Raw genomic sequence first — 19,058 nt, 5'->3', positions numbered from 1 at the left:
CCTCGGTAGAGTGCCATGGCATCACACAGCTCACAGCAACCTCCTACTCCTGGGCTTAAGCGATTCTCTTGCCTCAGCCTCCCGAGTAGCTGGGACTACAGGTGCCCGCCACAACGCCCGGCTATTTTTTGGTTGCAGTTCAGCCAGGGCTGGGTTTGAACCCGCCACCCTCGGTATATGGGGCCAGCGCCTTACCGACTGAGCCACAGGCGCCGCCCCAAATGATAACTTTTAATTTTAGTTTTCTGAGAAATTTTCATACAATAGTGTCTGCAACTTTTTTCCTCATCAACATTTCAAAAAGTTGCCAATTTCAGGTGGCACCTGCCAATTTCTCTATATCATAGACAAACTTTTTTGGGGGGGGGGGACAGGGTCTCATGCTGTCGCCCCTGGTAGCGTGCCGTGGCATCACTGCTCACAGCAACCTCCAACTCTTGGGCTTAAATGATTCTCTTGCCTCAGCCTCCCAAGTATCTGGGACTACAGACGTTCACCACAACAGCTGGATATTTTTTGGTTGCAGTTGTCGTTGTTTGGCGGGCCCAGGCTGGATTTGAACCCGCCAGCTCTGGTGCATGTGGCTGGTGCCCAAGCCACTTGAGCTACAGGCGCCGAGCCTTTTATTTTTTTTGAGACAGAGTCACACTTTGTCACCCTCAGTAGAGTGCTCTGGCATCGAAGCTCACAGCAACCTCAAACTTTTGGGCTTAAGCGATTCTCTTGCCTCAGCTTCCCGAGTAGCTGGGACTATAGGTGTCTGGCACAATGCTGGGCAATTTTTTCGTTGCAGTTGTCATTGTTGTTTTAGCAGGCTGGAGCTGGGCTCAAACCCACCAGCCTTGGTATGTGTGGCCAGCGCCCTACCCACTGAGCTTATTTTAACCTGTAGTTGAGTTTTAATTAAAGCTGCCTTAATTTTAACACATATATATTGGTGACTATGTATTTTGTTTATGTGAAACATTTGTGTAATTTTTTTTTTTTTTGAGACAGAGTCTCAAGCTGCCCTGGGTAGGTGCTATGGCGGCACTGCTCACAGCAACCTCAAACTCTTGGGCTTAAGCAATACTCTTGCCTCGGCCTCCCAAGTAGCTAGGGACTACAGGCGCCTGCCACAACACCTGGCTATTTTTGGTTATAGTTGTCTTTGTTGTTTGGCAGGCCTAGGCTGGATTCAAACTCGCCAGCTCCAGTGTATGTGGCTGGCACCTTAGCTGCTTGAGCTACAGGCACCAAGCCCATTTGTATAATTTGAACCTAACTTTTGTTTGTTTTTTGTTTTTTGACACAGAGCCTCAAGCTGTCGACCTGGGTAGAGTGCTATGGCATCACAGCTCACAGCAACCTCCAACTCCTGGGCTCAAGCGATTCTCTTGTCTCCGCCTCCCAACTAGCTAGGACTACAGGTGCCCGCCACAATGTCCAGCTATTTTTTGGTTGTAGCCGTTATTGTTGTTTGGCGGCCCGGGCTGGATTTGAACTTGCCAGCTCAGGTGTATGTGGCTAGCCCCTTAGCTGCTTGAGCCACAGGAGCAGAGCCTGAACCTAACTTTTAAAAGAGCACATAACTATGTAACTCTGTTTGGGGTATTATTATTTATATTTTCTTGTAAAAAAAACATAAAGCACTGGAAAACTGAGGCAGATGTATTGCTTGACCTCACAAGTTCAAGACCCGCCTGATCACGAAGGCAACCCCATCTCTAAAGAGAAAATAACTGAGCGTTGTGTTGGATGCCTGTAGTTCCAGCTATTTGGGAGACTGAGGCAGGAAAATAGTTTGAACCCAACAGTTTGAGGTTGCTGTGAGCTATGACACCATGGCATTGTACCAAGGATGACAAGATGAGACTCTGTCTCAAAAAAAAAAAAAAAAAGTAAACGACACAAAATTGACAATTTTTAATATTTTAATTACACAGTTCAGTTGTGTTAAGTATATTGACCTCGTTATGCAAATTACATCTCTAGGACATTTTTATTTTGCAAAACTGAAACTCAATATAGGTGAAACTGATACTGGACTTTCTTCTTCAAGGGTTCTTGGTCTCAGTGATTCCAAGAATGAATCCACGGACCACAGATCAGTGGTAAGACAGGATTTATTCACAGAAAAGAAAAGAATACAAAAACACCAAAGCTTCTGGCAGAGAGAACCTAGGTCAGAGAACAAGCTCTCTCCCTCCCTCTTTCTGTCTCTCTCCGGGCTCTTTGCCCAGGGCTATATATAGTTGCATGGAGTCATTTAGCTGCAACTCAATTGAGCCGCTTGGGGCAGAACTCAGTTAATGAATGGCTATAATCCCTTTTCAGGCCTAGGAAACTTACATGAAATTGACCAGACCTGGAAAAGGTGGGGTTCCCCAGCGGAAGTGCAAGGGGAGGGAGACCTAAGTAAGGTGCTGGTGTCTCTCCAGCAGTTGTTTGGCCCCTCTGGCTACTGGAGCCTCCTACGCTCCTGCCCACTGGTTCCGTTGCCAGCTGCCGCTGCACCATCACCTCCTTCAAGGGTAAGGCTGCAGGTCCTGCAGCTCAGCTCAGCTGGCTGTGGAGCCACCTGTATCAAAACTGCTGTCCATTTTCCTTACTGCCTGGTCCTTTATAAGCCCTACTCTATTTTTTGTTGTTGTATCTACAAAGTAACTACTTCCATTATTTTATTTATTTTAGTTTTTGAGACAGAGTCTCACTTTGTCACCCTTGGTTGCTGTAGCATCATAGCTCAGCAACCTCCGTTTACTGGGCTCAAGCAGTCCTCTTCCTCAGCCTCTCATGTAGGTGAGACTACAAGTGCCCTTCAAAACGCCTGGCTATTTTTTAGAGACAGGGTCTTACTCTTGCTCAGGCTGGTCTTGATCTTCTGAGCTTATACAATCCACCTGACTCAGCCTACTAGAGTGCTAGGCTTAAGCGATTCTCTTGCCTCAGCCTCCCAAGTAGCCCGCCACAATGCCCGGTTATTTTTTTGTTGTTATTGCAGTTGTCATTGTTGTTTTAGCTGGCCCAGGGCTCAGCATGTGGCTGGCACCCTACCCACTGAGCTATGGGCGCTGCCAAAGATTCTCTTCCTGTGTGTGACTTTCAAGTCATTGATCTTGTTATGGGAATCTTTGTGTTTCTCCTAGCTGAACGATGGTGAGCTTTGTGATATTTCATATCTTTTTTCTTACAGTTATGACTGCTCGATCATGAAGCCTGTTGCCCTGGCTTCATTGTGTTCTTCTTCAACTTCAGAATTTGTTTATTTATCTTTTTTCTTTTTTTTTTAGAGACAGAGTCTCACTTTATCACCCTCAGTAGAGTGCAATGGCGTCACAGCTCACAGCAACCTCCAAGTCCTGGACTTAGGCAATTCTCTTGCCTCAGCCTCCTGAGTAGCTGGGACTACAGGCGCCTACCACAACACCCAACTATTTTTTTGTTGCAGTTTGGCCAGGGCTGGGTTTGAACCCACCACCCTCGGTATATGGGGCTGGCACCCTACTCACTGGGCTACAGGTGCCACCCTATTTATCTTTCTTTTTGATATCTTCATTTTTCTGATTTTGCTTAGTTGTTGGTATCATTCCTATTTAACACATTTAGTATTGTTTAGATAAAGTTTCAAGGCAATTTAGACATCTCTGTTTTTTGTCGTTGATTCCAGATTATTTAATTTGTTTCTTTGGGTTATATCACCCTAATATTTTGTACATGTTATGATTGTTCACTGATTTTAGAGTATTAGAAAAGCTATCTTTCGAGCCGCGCCTGTAGCTTAGTGGGTAGGGTACCGACCACATACACTGAGGCTGGTAGGTTCAAATCCTGCCTGAGGCAGCTAAAACAACAAAAACAACTGCAACAAAAAAATAGCTGGGTGTTGTGGCAGGCGCCTGTAGTCCCAGCTACTTAGGAGGCTGAGACAGAATCGCTTAAGCCCAAGAGTTTGAAGTTGCTATGAGCTGTGATGCCACAGCACTCTACCCAGGGTGACAGCTTGAGACTGTCTCCAGGGTGGCGCCTGTGGCTCAGTGAGTAGGGCGCCCGCCCCATATGCCGAGGGTGGCAGGTTCAAACCCAGCCCTGGCCAAACTGCAACAAAAAAATAGCCGGGTGTTGTGGCGGGCGCCTGTAGTCCCAGTTGCTCGGGAGGCTGAGGCAAGAGAATTGCGTAAGCCCATGAGTTAGAGGTTACTGTGAGCCGTGTGACATCATGGCATTCTACCCGAGGGCTGTGAGCCGTGTGACATCATGGCATTCTACCCGAGGGCCGTACAGTGAGACTCTGTCTCTACAAAAAAAAAAAAAAGAGAGAGACTATCTACAAAAAAAAAAAAAAAACTTCGTGATGTGGCTATATTCTACAACATTCTGACACACATTGTACTACCAAAGTGAGGACCACTATATTCAAACAGTGTTTTGCCTGTGGAATTGTGTGGTTATTTTTTTGTTGAAGCATTTTCCCATATTTCCTCTTTTTTTTTTTTTTTGCAGTTTTTGGCCAGGGCTGGGTTTGAACCTGCCACCTCTGGCATATGGGGCCGGCATCTTACCCCTCTGAGCCACAGGCGCCACCCCCCATATTTCCTCTTAAGAGCTTGTGATCCCTTGCTAGCCCTTCATCTGTCTGTTGTACTGTAGTCTCTCTGCTGCTGTCCCAATATTTTATCTTCGGTATCAGCACCTGTGGTCTGTCTTATAACACCATTTCTTTCAGCATCCTCATTCATGGAAGACACCAACTTTTCTTTGGAAAGGCTCTGAAACCAGAAGGATTAGCACTGGTGTAACTATTTTTTCTTTGGGGACAAAGCTGAAATGTATAATTTTATTTGGATATGCACCGTTCTGGCTTAGGATAGGGTAAAGTCTGTGGTAGGAACTCTGACAAACTATTCTTTCTGTTCTATTTGGCTGTTTTTATTATTATTTAGTACCTTTTTCCTTGTTATTATATATATACACACGTAGATTTATTTATTATTTATTTGGGAGTGAGTTTCTATAACTCTGGGTAGACTGCTGTATTGTTATAGCTCACATCATCCTCAATTATCTGGGCATAAGACAGATATCTTCTTGCCTTTGTGTCATGAATTACTGAGACGACCGACATGTGCCACCATGCCTGACTGATTTTTCTATCTGTCATTGAGTTGCGGGTCTCACTCTTCTTTTTTTTTTCTTTCAGAGTCTCACTTTCTCCCCCTTCATAGGGTGCTGTTATTTCACAGCTCACAGCAACCTCAAACTCTTGGGCTCAAGGCATTCTCTTGCCTTAGCCTCCCAAGTACCTAGACTATAGGAGCCTGCCACAATGCCTGGCTATTTTTAGAGATCAGATCTTACTTTTGCTCAGGCTAGTCTTGAACTCCTGAGCTCAAGCAATTGAACTGCCATCACCTCCCAGATAGATGAATTTACAGGTGTGAGCCACCGGACCTGGCCTGGGGTTTTACTCTCACTCAGGTTTATCACCAAAACCTGTGGTGAAGTAATCCATTCACCTCCATCTTCTAGAGTTCTAGAATTACAAACATGAGCCAACACGGCCAGCCTCTATGTTTGCTCTACAACTTCTGGTCACCTGCTCTGCTACAAATTCTTTTTTTTTTTTTTTGAGACAAAGTCTCACTTTATCACCCTTGGTAGAGTGCCTTTGTGTCACAGCTCATAGCAACCTCAAACTCTTGGGCTTAAGTGATTCTCTTGCCTTAACCTCCCAAGTAGCTGGGACTACAGGTGCCCGCCACAATGCTATTTTTTTTGGTTGTAGTTGTCATTGTTGTTTGGCAGGCCCAGGCTGGGTGCGAACTTGCCAGCTCCCAGGTATGGCTGGTGCCCTAGCCACGGAGCTACAGGTGCTGAGCCTCTGCTACATAGTCTTACCTGGTTCTTAAAATTGCCCAAAATGCAGTACAAACATGCAACATTGATTTATCTTTAAGATAATTAGTACCTTTGTACTGTATTGTGCCATCATGGTATGATTTTGCAGGTAAAATGTGTAATGTATATTTACTCAATTCTGATTAAAAAGTCAGTTGCTAAAATTGTTATTCTTTAAATTTCTTTCAGCTATATCTAATCATTCCACCCAAGACCATTTGCAAGAGCTGGGCACAAATATTTTATTCCCAAAGATAATTCTGAGAAGATACCAAAGTTGTGGCCCTGAGAATTTAAACTTAACAAAAGACTGGGAAAGTCAGTATGAGTGTAAGCAGCTGAAAGTATGTTCCAATGGACTTGACCAATGTTTAACAGCTACTCCAGGCAAAATCTTCCAATGTAGTAACCGTTTGAAAGTCTTTAGACAATTGGCAAATCTAAATACACATAAGGTGAAGAAAACTTTTAAATGTGAAAACTATAGAAAAGCCTCTCACCAATGCTCTCACATTTCTGAACATAAGATAATTCATATTGGAGAGAAACAGTACAAATATAAAGAAGGTAGCAAAGTCTTCAAATCTTTCTCTAGCCTGTCAAAGCCTAAGAGATTTCATAGTGGAGAGAAACTCTACAAAAGTAAAAATTATGGCAATTGTCTTAACCACATATCAAAATATTATACCCAGAAGAGTATTGATGCCAAGGGAAACCCCTACAACTATAAAGAATGTGACAAATTTACCAGCCAGTACTCACGCCTTTCTCAATATGAAAGAATTCATTCTGGAGAGAAATCCTATAAATGTGAAGAATGTGGCAAAGCTTTTAACCTTAGTAAAATGCTTACTAAACATCAAAAAATTTGTTCTGGAGAAAAACCATACAAATGTGAAGAATATGAGAAAGCTGGTAACCGGTACTCAACCCTTTCTGTACATCAAAGAATTCATTCTGGAGAGAAATGCTACAAATGTCAAGAATGTGGAAAAGCCTTTAGCCAGAACTCACACCTTTCTATACATAAAAGAATTCATTCTGGAGAGAAACCATACAAATGTCCAGAATGTGGAAAAGCCTTTAGCCAGAACTCACACCTTTCTAGACATAAAAAAATTCATTCTGGAGAGAAACCCTACAAATGTGAAGAATGTGGAAAAGCCTTTCGCCGGTACTCAACCCTTTCTGTACATCAAAGGATTCATTCTGGGGAGAAACGCTACAAATGTCAGGAATGTGGCAAAGCCTTTAACCATAGTTCAACCCTTACTGAACATCAAAGAATTCATTCTAGAGAGAAACCCTACACATGTGAAGAATGTGGCAAAGTCTTTAAGTGGAACTCAAACCTTTCTGAACATCAAAGAATTCATTCTAGAGAGAAACCCTACAAATGTCAAGAATGTGGCAAGGCCTTTAACTGGTACTGTACCCTTTCTGTACATCAAAGAATTCATTCTGGAGAAAAACCCTACAAATGTCAAGAATGTGGCAAAGCCTTTAACCGGTGTTCTACCCTTTCTGTACATCAAAGAATTCATTCTGGAGAGAAACCATATAAATGTCAACAATGTGGCAAAGTCTTTAGTCAGTGCTCAACCCTATCTGTACATCAAAGAATTCATTCTGGAGAGAAACCTTACAAGTGTCAAGAATGTGGAAAATCCTTTAGCCAGAACTCACACTTTTCTAGACATAAAAGAATTCATTCTGGAGAGAAACCCTACACATGTCAAGAATGTGGCAAGTCCTTTAACCGGAACTCACAACTGTCTAGCCATAAAAGAATTCATTCTGGAGAGAAACCCTATAAATGTCAAGAATGTGGCAAAGCCTTTAATTGTAGTTCAATCCTTGCTGGACATAAGAGAATTCATTCTGGAGAGAAACCCTACAAATGTGAAAAATGTGGAAAAGCCTTTAACCAAAACTCACACCTTTATAAACATAAAAGAATTCATTCTTCTGAGAAAAGCTACAAATGTCAATAATATGGGAAAGCCTTTAGCCGGTAATGAACCCTTTCTTTGCATCAAAGAATTCATTCTAGAAAGAATCCCTACTAATGTGAAGAATGTGGAAAAGCCTTTAACCTTAGTTCAACCCTGGAGAAAAACCCTACAAATGTCAACAATGTGGCAAAGCCATCAACCAGTACTCACCTCTTTCTAGGCATCAAATTTATTCTGGAGAGAAATCTTATAAATATGAACAGTGTGGCAAACCCCTCAACTAATATTTAAAGTTCACTGTGAATAAAATAAATCATACTGGAGAGAAACCCTCCAAATATGAAGAATGTGGAAGTACCTTTTTCTTTTTTTTTCCTTTGGAGACAGTCTCAAGCTGTTGCCCTGCGTAGAATACTCTGGTGTCACTGCTCACAGAAACCTCAAACTCTTGGGCTTAAGCGATCTTCTTGCCTCAGCCTCCTAAGTAGCTGGGACTACAGGTGCCTGCCACAAAGCCCGGCTATTTTTTGGTTATAGTTGTTGTTTGGTAGGCCTGGGCTGGATTTGAACTTGCCAGCTCTCATGTATGTGGCTTGAGCCTTAGCTGCTTGAGCTACAGGTGCCAAGCCAGAAGTACCTTTTCTTTTGGTGAGACAGGATCTTACTCTATCGCCCTCCATAGAGTGCTGTGGCATCACTGCTCACAGCAACCTCCAACTCCTGGGCTTAGGTGATTCTCTTGCCTCAGCCTCCTGAGTAGCTGGGACTACAGGTGCCCACCACAACGCCCGGCTATTTTTTTGTTGCAGTTTGGCGGGGGCCAGGTTTGAGCCTGCTACCCTGGGTATATGGGGACGGCACCCTGCTCACTGAACCACAGGCACCACCCCAGAAGTACCTTTTTCTAGTGTTCATTGCTTGCTAAGAATAAAAGAATTCACACTGGAGACTTGGCACCTGTAGCTCAGCAGTTAGGACACCAGCCACATACAACAGAGCTGGTGGGTTCGAACCCAGCCCAGGCCTGCCAAACAACAATGACAACTACAACCAAAAGAAAAAGAGCTGGGCATTATGGTGGGCGCCTGTAGTCTAAGCTACTGGGAGGCTGAGACAAGAGAATCGCTTAAGCCCAAGAGTTTGAAGTTGCTGTAAGCTGTAACACCATGGCACTGTACCAGGTGCAAGAAAGTGAGACTCTGTCTCAAAAGATACAATGAGAACTTGTGGACATTAATTATAGTGATAGAAATGGGAGGACTCCATTCTGGAAGGTTTTCCCCTTTCCAGGAAAAATCATGAATAATTTATTCCTGCACTAGTTAACATAGAATTGGGAAATCTGTGTAATGGGAAAAATCTTACTAAACCCACTTGAAAATGTAGAAGTGTTCCTTCTATGGAGTGTACTGTCTTAATTTTGCCCTTTTGCTCACTTGTATCTACTTGTTCCATTGTCTTGATACCAGTAACCATTCTTTGGCAACTGGAACAGAAAATAGGGTACACATTCCTGACATCTGGTTTCCACATGTGACATTTTAGTGCTAAAATATGGGAGGAAAATATATATCTTTGCTAAAATAAGCTTATGGAACAATAGACATTCTGAATTTACTCTGCCTACTGCATATTACTTAAGTTTACTGAAGTAAATGTTTGAAAGTCTTCAGAAAATTGTCAAACCTAAATAGACATAGGACAATATATACTATAGAGAAAACTTTTAAATGTAAAGAGTATGGGAAAGCCTCTCACCTACGCTCACACATAGAACATAAGAAAATTCATACTGAAGGGCGGTGCCTGTGGCTCTGTGAGTGGGATGCTTGCCCCATATTCTGAGGGTGGTGGGTTCGAACCCAACCCTGGCCAAACTGCAACAAACAGCCAGGCATTGTGACAGGAGCCTGTAGTCCCAGCTACTCAGGAGGCTGAGGCAAGAGGATTGCCTAAGCCCAAGAGCTGGAGGTTGCTGTGAGCTCTGATGCTACAGCACTCTACCAAGGGCGACAGAGTGAAACTGTCTCTTAAAAAGAAAAAGTTCATATTGAAGAAAAACAGTGCAAGGATAAGGAAGGTAGCAAAATCTTCAAGTCTTTCTTGCTCAAGCCTGTCTAAGCATAAGAAATTTCCTACTGGAGAGAAACTCTACACATGTGAAAATTATGGCACAGATCAAATTATTGTAACCGTAAGACTATTGATACTGGGGGGAAACCTTAAAAACTATAAAGAATTGGACAAATTTATCAACCAGTACTCATACCTTTCTGTACATCAAAGAATTCATTCTGGTTAGAAACTCTACAATTGTCAAGAATGTGGTGAGACCTTTAATTGTTGTTCAACCTTTACTAAACATCAAAGAATTCATTCTGCAGAAAAACCTATAAATGTCAAAAATGTGGCAAAGCCTTTAATCAGTCTGTGAAACTTTATACACAAAATAATTCATTCTGGATAAAAACCCTACAAATGGGGCGGCACCTGTGGCTCAGTGAGTAGGGCGCCGGCCCCATATACCGAGGGTGGCGGGTTCAAACCCGGCCCCGGCCAAAACTGCAACCAAAAAATAGCCGGGCGTTGTGGCAGGCGCCTGTAGTCCCAGCTACTCAGGAGGCTGAGGCAAGAGAATCGCTTAAGCCCAGGAGCTGGAGGTTGCTGTGAGCTGTGTGATGCCTCGGCACTCCACCAAGGGCCATAAAGTGAGACTCTGTCTCTAAAAAAAAAAAAAGAAAAAAACCTACAAATGTCAGTAATGTGGCAAAGCCTTTAATCCAGCATTCGAACCTTTCTAGACATAAAAATTCATTTTGGGGTGGCTCCTGTGGCTCAGCGGTTAGGGCACCGGCTCCATATACGGAGGGTGGCAGGTTCAAACCCAGCCCCGGCCAAACTGCAACCAAAAAATAGCCAGGCGTTGTGGTGGGCACCTGTAGTCCCAGCTACTCGGGAAGCTGAGGCAAGAGATCACTTAAGCCCAGGAGTTGGAGGTTGCTGTGAGCTGTGTGAGACCATGGCACTACTGAGGGCCATAAAGTGAGACTCTGTCTCTACCAAAAAAAAAAAAATAGCCAGGCATTGTGGTGGGCGCATGTAGTCCCAGCTACTTGGGAGGCTGAGGCAAGAGAATTGCCTTAGCCCAGGAGTTGGAGGTTACTGTGAGCTGTGATGCCACGGCACTCTACCGAGGGCGATAAAGTAAGACTGTCTCTACAAAAAAAAAATAAATAAATTTAATTTTGGAGAGAAACCTTATAAATACTGTGGCAATCCCTTTTTTTTTTTTTTTTTGGCCAGGGCTGGGTTTGAACCCACCACCTCCAGCATATGGGACTGGCACCCTATCCCATTGAGCCACAGACACCACCCAATCCCTTTAACTCATGTTCAAACCTCATTGTACATAAAATAAATCATAGGAAAGAAACTGTACACATGTAAACAATGTGGCAGTACCTTTACCTGGTGTTCATAACTTCCTATGAATACAAAAATTCACAGCGGTGAGAAATTCTACAAACGTGAACAGTCTGGTAATTCTCTTAACCAGAGCTCAAACCTTACTACAGAAAAGGAAATTCATGGTGCAGCACCTGTGGCTCAAAGGAGTAAGGCACTGGCCACATATGCTGGAGGTGGTAGGTGCAAACCCAGCCCCGGTCAAAAACTGCAAAAAAAAAAAAAGGAAAGTCATATTGGAGAGAAATCTTACAAATGTGAATAATGTAGCAAAGGTTTTTACTCGTTTTCAGTCCTTAGTAAACACAAGAGAAATCATACCAGGTAAAAATGGTAACATTGGGCAATGCCTATGTCTCAAAGGAGTGGGGTGCCAGCCCCATATATCAGAGGTGGTGGGTTCAAACCCGGCCCCAGCCAAAAACTGCAAAAAAAATGGTAACATGAAGATAAGGCAATGCCTTCTGCCAGTAGTGACAATTTTCTGTTCACAATAGAATTCATGTTGAAGAGAAACTCATTTTACAAATATGAAGAATTTGGCAAATGTTTAACTTCTGTTCAAAGCATTCTATAAATGAAAACTTTATACCAGAGAAAACCCCTACAAATGTGAAGAAAGTGTCCAATATTATAACCTGTATCACATTACATAACAGATTTCATAGAGAAAATCTATATATGTTAAAACTGACAATATCTTTAAATATTTCTCATGCTTTTCTAAACATAATTGATATGGAAGAAATACTCTATAAATGTCAATCATGTCTCAAAGCCTTAGTGTTGTGTTTATACTGTTCATAGGGCTAAGGAGAGACTGGGGCAGATGATGGTAGGAGGTCCTTTGTTCAAATATGAAAAAATTGTCCGAAAGGGGCTTCTGAGAAAAGCTGACATTTCAAGAAGGCTTCCAAAAACTGAGCTGGTGTTTGCTCTACAAAAGTGAGTCTCAGAGGTAGAGAATCCACAATGTGAAGATATGGACAAGGCCCCAGAAAGGGGTCTTTGGAGCATGGACACAAATAAGGTGACAGTAGCCTCAAGTGATTTATTCTCAGTAACATAGTATGGTTTACACCAGTTCAATCACACTTTACAAATACAATGACAATTTGTGGACATTGATTACAAAGATAGAAATAAGAGGACTCTTCATTCTGGAAATTTTCTTCCTTTTCCAAAAAAAAAAAGAAAAATTAATATTTTACCCTCACACTGCTGAACATAGAATTGGAGAATCTGTATACTGGGGAAAAATTGTGCTAAACTTAGGGTCATCTCTGTCGCGAACCAGCGTGGTGAAGGGGAGCGAACCAGAGTGGAATTGGGGAATGAGGAAAATACAGCACAATGGAAAACACGGAAACAAAGGATGGGACCAGGGGGACTGACAGCTGGTGGCTACAGCCAGCCCCAAAGCACAAAATCAGCTTTAATTTATAGTATCTTTACGGGGTTGTCCAGGATGAAGTAACATAGACAAAATGGGGAAGTAGCATAAACAAAAGACAAAGTTTGGGTCTTACAGTACAATTAGAAAATGTAAATGACTTTAACAAAGACAAACCATCTTGTTAATGGTTTCTGCTCAACTTCATTAACATATGACAAGGAGAAAGAAGGGAGCGATCTCAAGGATTTCAGCATAGTTAACAGAACAAAGGAAAAACTATGTGACTTAGTGGTTACTACTAACTTTGTTAGCATTTGACAAGGAGAAAGAAGGGAGAGTTCTCAAGGATCTCTGCATAGATAACTATAGAAAGAAAGGGCTACGTGACTTCTGGCAGAGGGAGCATGAAGAATCAATGGCTGTTTTCGGGAATGGAGGAGAAGCAGTTGGGGGTTTATTCTCTGCATATTCCGCAGGCTGTGAGGGCTCTGCCGTCCCCCCAGCCCACTCTCTACACATCTCCCCTTGAGAAGGTAGATGTATTCCTCTCTGACCTGTACTGTCCTTTAATAAACTTTGACCTTTTGTATACCTGGATCTACTTGATCTGGTCAGGGGTTCCATTGTCTTTGGACCAGTAGCCATTTTTTGGCACCTGGAACAAAAACTAGGGAACACAGACATTTGGTACCAAAATCAGGGAGGAAATTATACATCTACAGCAAGACAAGCTAATGGAAAAATAGACAGTCCAAATTCACTCTGCCTGCTGCACATTGTTTATTGTTCCTACATGTATCTCTCTCACTATCTTTGCTTTCTAGGTAATATATCTGTTTAATATATCTGCCTGATCCATCTCCTTTTTCTTTCTTCATCTCCATAATGCACTTTTCCCCTCACTTAGCCCTGATATTCAAATGCTTAAAAATGAAACTTCGTCTCCAAAAGCAGAATGTTAAAGCAGATTTTTAAGGTTTTTTTTTTTTCAATCGTGACAGAGTCTCACTCTGTCACACTTGGTAGGGTGCTGTGGCGTCATAACTCACAGCAACCTCAAACTCTTGGGCTTAAGCAATTCTCTTGTCTCATTCTCCCAAGTAGCAGGGATTACAGGAGCCTGCTACAACACCCAGCTTTTTTTTTTTTTTTTTGCAGTTTTTGGCCAGGGCCGGGTTTGAACCCGTCACCTCTGGTATATGGGACCAGCGCCCTACTCCTTGAGCCACAAGCGCCACCCCCAGCTATTTTTTTGTTGCAGTTGTCATTGTTGCTTAGCTGGCCCAGGCCAGGTTCTAATTCGCCACTTAGACACCCTGCCAGCTGAGCTACAAGTGGGCGCTGTAGACTTCCATTCTTAAGACAGATATAGGAGAGGAAAACAGAGGCCCTCAGTATCCAGGGAAAGCAGAGGAGTGGTTCTAATATTATGAACATCAGTTTGTTTACTGTAACAGAGACATAGCTACCCAACAGTCAGCCATTCCAGCATTAGAAAGTAGATTTTGTTCTAGAGCTGGAGTGTGTCCATCTGACTAAAGTAGTTCCAGAGGGTCAGTGCTGGTTTGGAGATTTCACAGGGTCTAGAAGATGAATGTGATTTCCTATCTCTGGGAGAAGAAATGCTGTTGCAAGAAGACAAGGCCCAATGGAGAGAAAGAGCACCCAAACACCACGTTTATAAGAGGAAGGGCTTTATTCACCAGCCAGGAGCTTACAGCATAGAAGAATTCCACATACATCTGAGCTGGCCACATACACCTGAGCCCAGGCCCGCCAAACAACAATGACAGCTGCAACCAACAAATGGCTGGGCGCACCTGTAGTCCCAGCTACTTGGGAGGTAGAGGCAGGAGAATCACTTGAGCCCAAGAGTTGTAGGTTGCTGTGAGCTGTGACACAGCACTCTACCCAGGGCGACAGCTTGAGGCTCTGTCTCAAAAAAAAGAAAAGAAAAGAAATAGCTGGTGAAGGAAAGTACTACCAAATCCAAAAAGGGGGGGGGGACCAGATATGTAGCAGCACCCCTCGCCCCCTACCATAAGAATGTGACCTTTTGTAACTGTCCTAGGAAATAGCCCCGAGCTGAAGCAGATAACCGGTAACTGGTTCTGAAAGAAAAAAAGCTAAGCAAATGTTTAACTGCTGATCTTGTCTTAAGACAGATGAGTAATGAACCAGAGTTGTTCTTATCTGGAAAAGCCCCTATGTCTGCTACCCCTCCCTAAAGCCCCTGCTATGTCTGCTACCCCTCCCTACTTTGTGGTTTTTGCCTTTATAAGCTTGTAAAACCTGCTGTTCAGGGCTTGACTCCTCAGCTCCTAAAAGAGTTGCGAGTCAAGCCCCAGCATACTGGAATAAAATCCTCTTGCTGTTTGCATCAAGCGCCGTCTCTTGCGGTTGATTGGGGTCGTCAGAGCTCAGGGCAGAGTGGGGGGTCCTGCCCCAAGTCTTTCACTGGGTGTTGTAGCAGGTGCTACTTGAGAGGCTGAGGCAAGAGAATCTCTTAAGCCGAAGACTTTGAGGTTGCTGTGAGCTGTGATGTCACGGGACTGTACCCAAGGTGACAGCTTGAGGCTCTGTCTCAAAAAAGAAAAAAAAAAGTAAAAGAAAAAAGAATGGAAGGTAAAATACAAGCTGCACAAGGCAAGTCTGTAATGGGTTAAAAATGGCTCTTGCTAACACAAAGGCAAAAGGAGAACTGGGCTTCCCCTGAGGCATACTCAGAGCCTGTTCTGGAACAGTTTCTCTGATGTTATACTTCCACTAAGCCCACATGGTCAGAGATTTACAGTCTCTCCACTGGAGATATGGACCACAGGTTGACAGGTCTTAAAAACACATTGTCTTTGGAGCCTAAAGATCTCTGCCTTGTAGAAGAACAAAGTTATTACTCCATTATGAGGCAAACTAAGTGTGTGCTTGAAGGATTTTATTTCCCCTTCTTCCCCAGGAGTTCTTTGTGATTTTTATTTAGATACCTTGCTCAAGAATTAACACGTCTGAGAAGAAAGAAAAAGCAGAGAAAATTGTGCTGATGTGTAGACTTCGTGTCTCCTCACAAGTTATCTTAGATAGAAAGAGTTAGTGGGGCAGTGCCTGTGGCTCAGTGAGTGGGGCGCCGGCCCCATATGCCGAGGGTGGCAGGTTCAAACCCAGCCCCTGCCAAACCCTGCAACCAAAAAATAGCCGGGCGTTGTGGCGGGCGCCTGTAGTCCCAGCTGCTCGGGAGGCTGAGGCAAGAGAATCGCGTAAGCCCAAGAGTTAGAGGTTGCTGTGAGCCGTGTGACGCCAGGGCACTCTACCCGAGGGCTGTACAGTGAGACTCTGTCTCTACAAAAAAAAAACAAATAAATAAAGATCCTTGGCTACACGGCATCCCACGCGATGTAGTCTGTTTCTTGTTTACCCTTAAAAATTGCAGTAGCGAGCTTGCACCCACAGCAAAGCTGCTGTTCTCTCACGTCTCTGGTCACGCAACACCCCTGTGTACTCTAAAGTTCATCTGCTCACTGGTTCATGACGTTTTTGTTTATCCCTTTTAGTGCTTTCCAACTGCCCTAGCCCATTGTTTGGGTGAAGTCTTAACTTTAGGTTAGTGACCTAAATCTTTTAAAACCACATGCCACCTTTCTCAGGTCTTTAAAAGAAAAGAGTTAAGGGGCGGCGCCTGTGGCTCAATGAGTAGGGCGCCGGCCCCATATGCCGAGGGTGGCGGGTTCAAACCCAGCCCCTGCCAAAGGGCAACAACAACAAAAAATAGCCGGGCGTTGTGGCGGGCGCCTGTAGTCCCAGCTACTCGGGAGGCTGAGGCAAGAGAATTGTGTACGCCCAAGAGTTAGAGGTTGCTGTGAACCTTGTGACGCCACGGCACTCTACCGAGGCGGTACAGTGAGACTCTGTCTACAAAAAAAAATAAATAAATAAATAAAAATAAGAAAAGAGTTAAGTAAGATGCTTAAAAGAAAAGAGTTAAGTAAGATGCTTTTATTCTTTCAAAATAGAAAAAATATTAAAGCAAGTAGGAACCAGTATGTCAAAGAAAGATGTCAAGAAAGTCATGAATATAAGGAAACATGTATGGCAAGGAACATTAAAAGGAAAGGAAATCAAAACCTAATATAACAATGTTTGTCCTTAAGTCATGGTTTAAGAAGAAAACTTTGGGACCAAGTTGTGGCTTCAGCATGTCAAAAATAGTCTATGTAAGATATAATATTTTAAAAGGTGAATTTATAAGCATTTTAATGGGCACAAGTTGGCCTAACTGAAAAGGGAATCTCTAAACAACAAAGTGTTCTTGTTATGGGTCTCTGTTTAAAACATGTTCAGATTGCTTGTGTATATGTCGAAACTGATAAAGAAAATACATCAGTTATTCAGGATCAATCTGCCACTATGGAGTTAAAATAAACCCGCCTCTGTGTATTTTCTTCTGCCTGCCTTAAGCTGTGTTTGATTAGTTATGGGTGTTCAGATCAATACTTTTTTTTTTTTTTGTAAACAGAGCATCTTTATCTCTTTCGCATGTAATTCCATGTGTCTGGCAGCATTTAAAAAAATTTATTCACATAAATATGAGGGTACAATATTTAGGTTATATTGTTCTCACTTCCAGGGTAAACTTACATTTGTAGATGAGTCCCTCACCCACAGGAAGTGTTATACTCCCTCACATTGTGCACATTAGGTGAGATCCCACTTCATGCCCTCCCTCCCTCTGCCATACTTCCTGCCCCCTCCCCTCTCCCACTTCCCTCTACCCCCCAAACTGGAGTATAATAGCGTTTTATTGTTCTTAGGAATATGTAATTGTTTATATATTGATTTCATATTAGTATGGAGTACATTGGATATTCATCTTTCCATTCTTGCGATATTTTTTTTTTTTTGCAGTTTCTGGCTGGGGCTGGGTTTGAACCCGCCACCTCTGGCACATGGGGCTGGCGCCCTACTCCTTTGAGCCACAGGTGCCGCCCACGATACTTTTTTTTTTGAGGCAGAGTCTCACTTTGTCACCCTCAGTAGAGTGCTGTGGTGTCACAGCTCACAGAAACCTTCAACTCCTGGGCTCAGGTGATTCTCTTGCCTCAGCCTCCCGAGTAGCTGAGACTACAGGCACCGGCCAGAACGTCTGGCTATTTTTTTGTTGCAGTTTGGCTGGGGCCGGGTTTGAACCCTCCACCCTTGGTATATGGGGCTCATGCCCTACCCACTGTGCCACAGGTGCCACCATATTCTTGCAGTACTTTACTGAGAAGAATGTATTTCACCTCCATCCAGTTAAATGTAAAAGATGTAAAGTTTCTATCTTTTTTTTTTGAGACAGAGTCTCACTATGTCACCCTCAGTAGAGTGCTGTGGCATCATAGCTCATAGCAACCTCAAACACATGGGCTTAAGTGATTCTTTTGCCTCAGCCTCCCAAGTAGTTGGGACTACAGGCACCTGCCACAATGCCCAGGTATTTTCTGGTTGCAGTTGTCATTGTTGTTTAGGAGGCCTGGGCTGGGCATGAACCTGCCAGCCTCAGTGTATGTGGCCAGAGCCCTACTCACTGAGCTATGGGTACCTCCATCTTTTTTAATGGCTGCATAATATTCCATGGTATACACATACCACAGTTTGTTGATCCATTCATGGGTTGATGAGCACTTAAGTTGTTTACATGACTTGGCAATTATGAATTGAGCCAAAATAAACATTCTAGTGCAGGCTCAGTGCCTGTAGCACAGTTGGTTATGGCGCCAGCCACATACACCGAGGCTGACAGGTTTAAACCCGGCCTGGGCCTGTTAAACAACCATGACAACTGCAACAAAAAAATAGCCAGGTGTTGTGGCGGGCACTGATAGTCCCAGCTACTTGGGGGGCTGAGGCAAGAGAATCACTTAAGCTCAAGAGTTTGAGGTTGCTGTGAGCTGTGATGCAATAGCACTCTACCAAGGGTGACAAAGTGAGACTCTGTTTAAAAAAAAAAAGCAAAACACAATCATGGCAGGCCAGCTTGACTAAAGTAACCACTGTGCACAGTTTCAGTCCCACAGTTCCAGGAATTCTGTCTGATATTATTGGCCACCTTCACCTGAAGGCTTGGTGTTCTGACAAAATGGCTATTTAATATTGTTTGCCCTTTCTTTTATGAGATATGATTTAAAATAAAAGTCACCTTTCTATAAACACTTTGTTTCCTTCATGTCCTTCATTAGGTGTTGTCTTGTCTTTTTCTTTTTTTTTTTTTTTTTGTAGAGACAGAGTCTCACTTTATGGCCCTTGGTAGAGTGCTGTGGCCTCACACAGCTCACAGCAACCTCCAGCTCCTGGGCTTAAGCGATTCTCTTGCCTCAGCCTCCCGAGTAGCTGGA

At 43.3% G+C, this 19,058-nt stretch overlaps 1 protein-coding gene across 1 annotated transcript in view; it reads left to right on the top strand.

Annotated features, from left to right (window-relative positions):
- LOC128572326 (zinc finger protein 726-like) overlaps positions 1 to 9,245 on the top strand; it is a 29,887-nt gene extending 20,642 nt beyond the window's left edge. Inside the window, exon 4 of the mRNA XM_053572153.1 lies at positions 6,067 to 9,245. Coding sequence (XP_053428128.1) covers positions 6,067 to 7,871 — 1,805 coding nt within the window. The 3' untranslated portion in view covers positions 7,872 to 9,245. The remainder of the gene's footprint in view (positions 1 to 6,066) is intronic.
- Positions 9,246 to 19,058: the final 9,813 nt, after the last annotated feature.

Source organism: Nycticebus coucang, chromosome 20, assembly GCF_027406575.1.
Source record: "Nycticebus coucang isolate mNycCou1 chromosome 20, mNycCou1.pri, whole genome shotgun sequence".
In the NCBI taxonomy this organism is placed as follows: domain Eukaryota; kingdom Metazoa; phylum Chordata; class Mammalia; order Primates; family Lorisidae; genus Nycticebus; species Nycticebus coucang.
The sequence above is the reverse complement of the archived record's forward strand: the minus strand, read 5'-3'. Positions and strand labels throughout refer to the sequence as shown.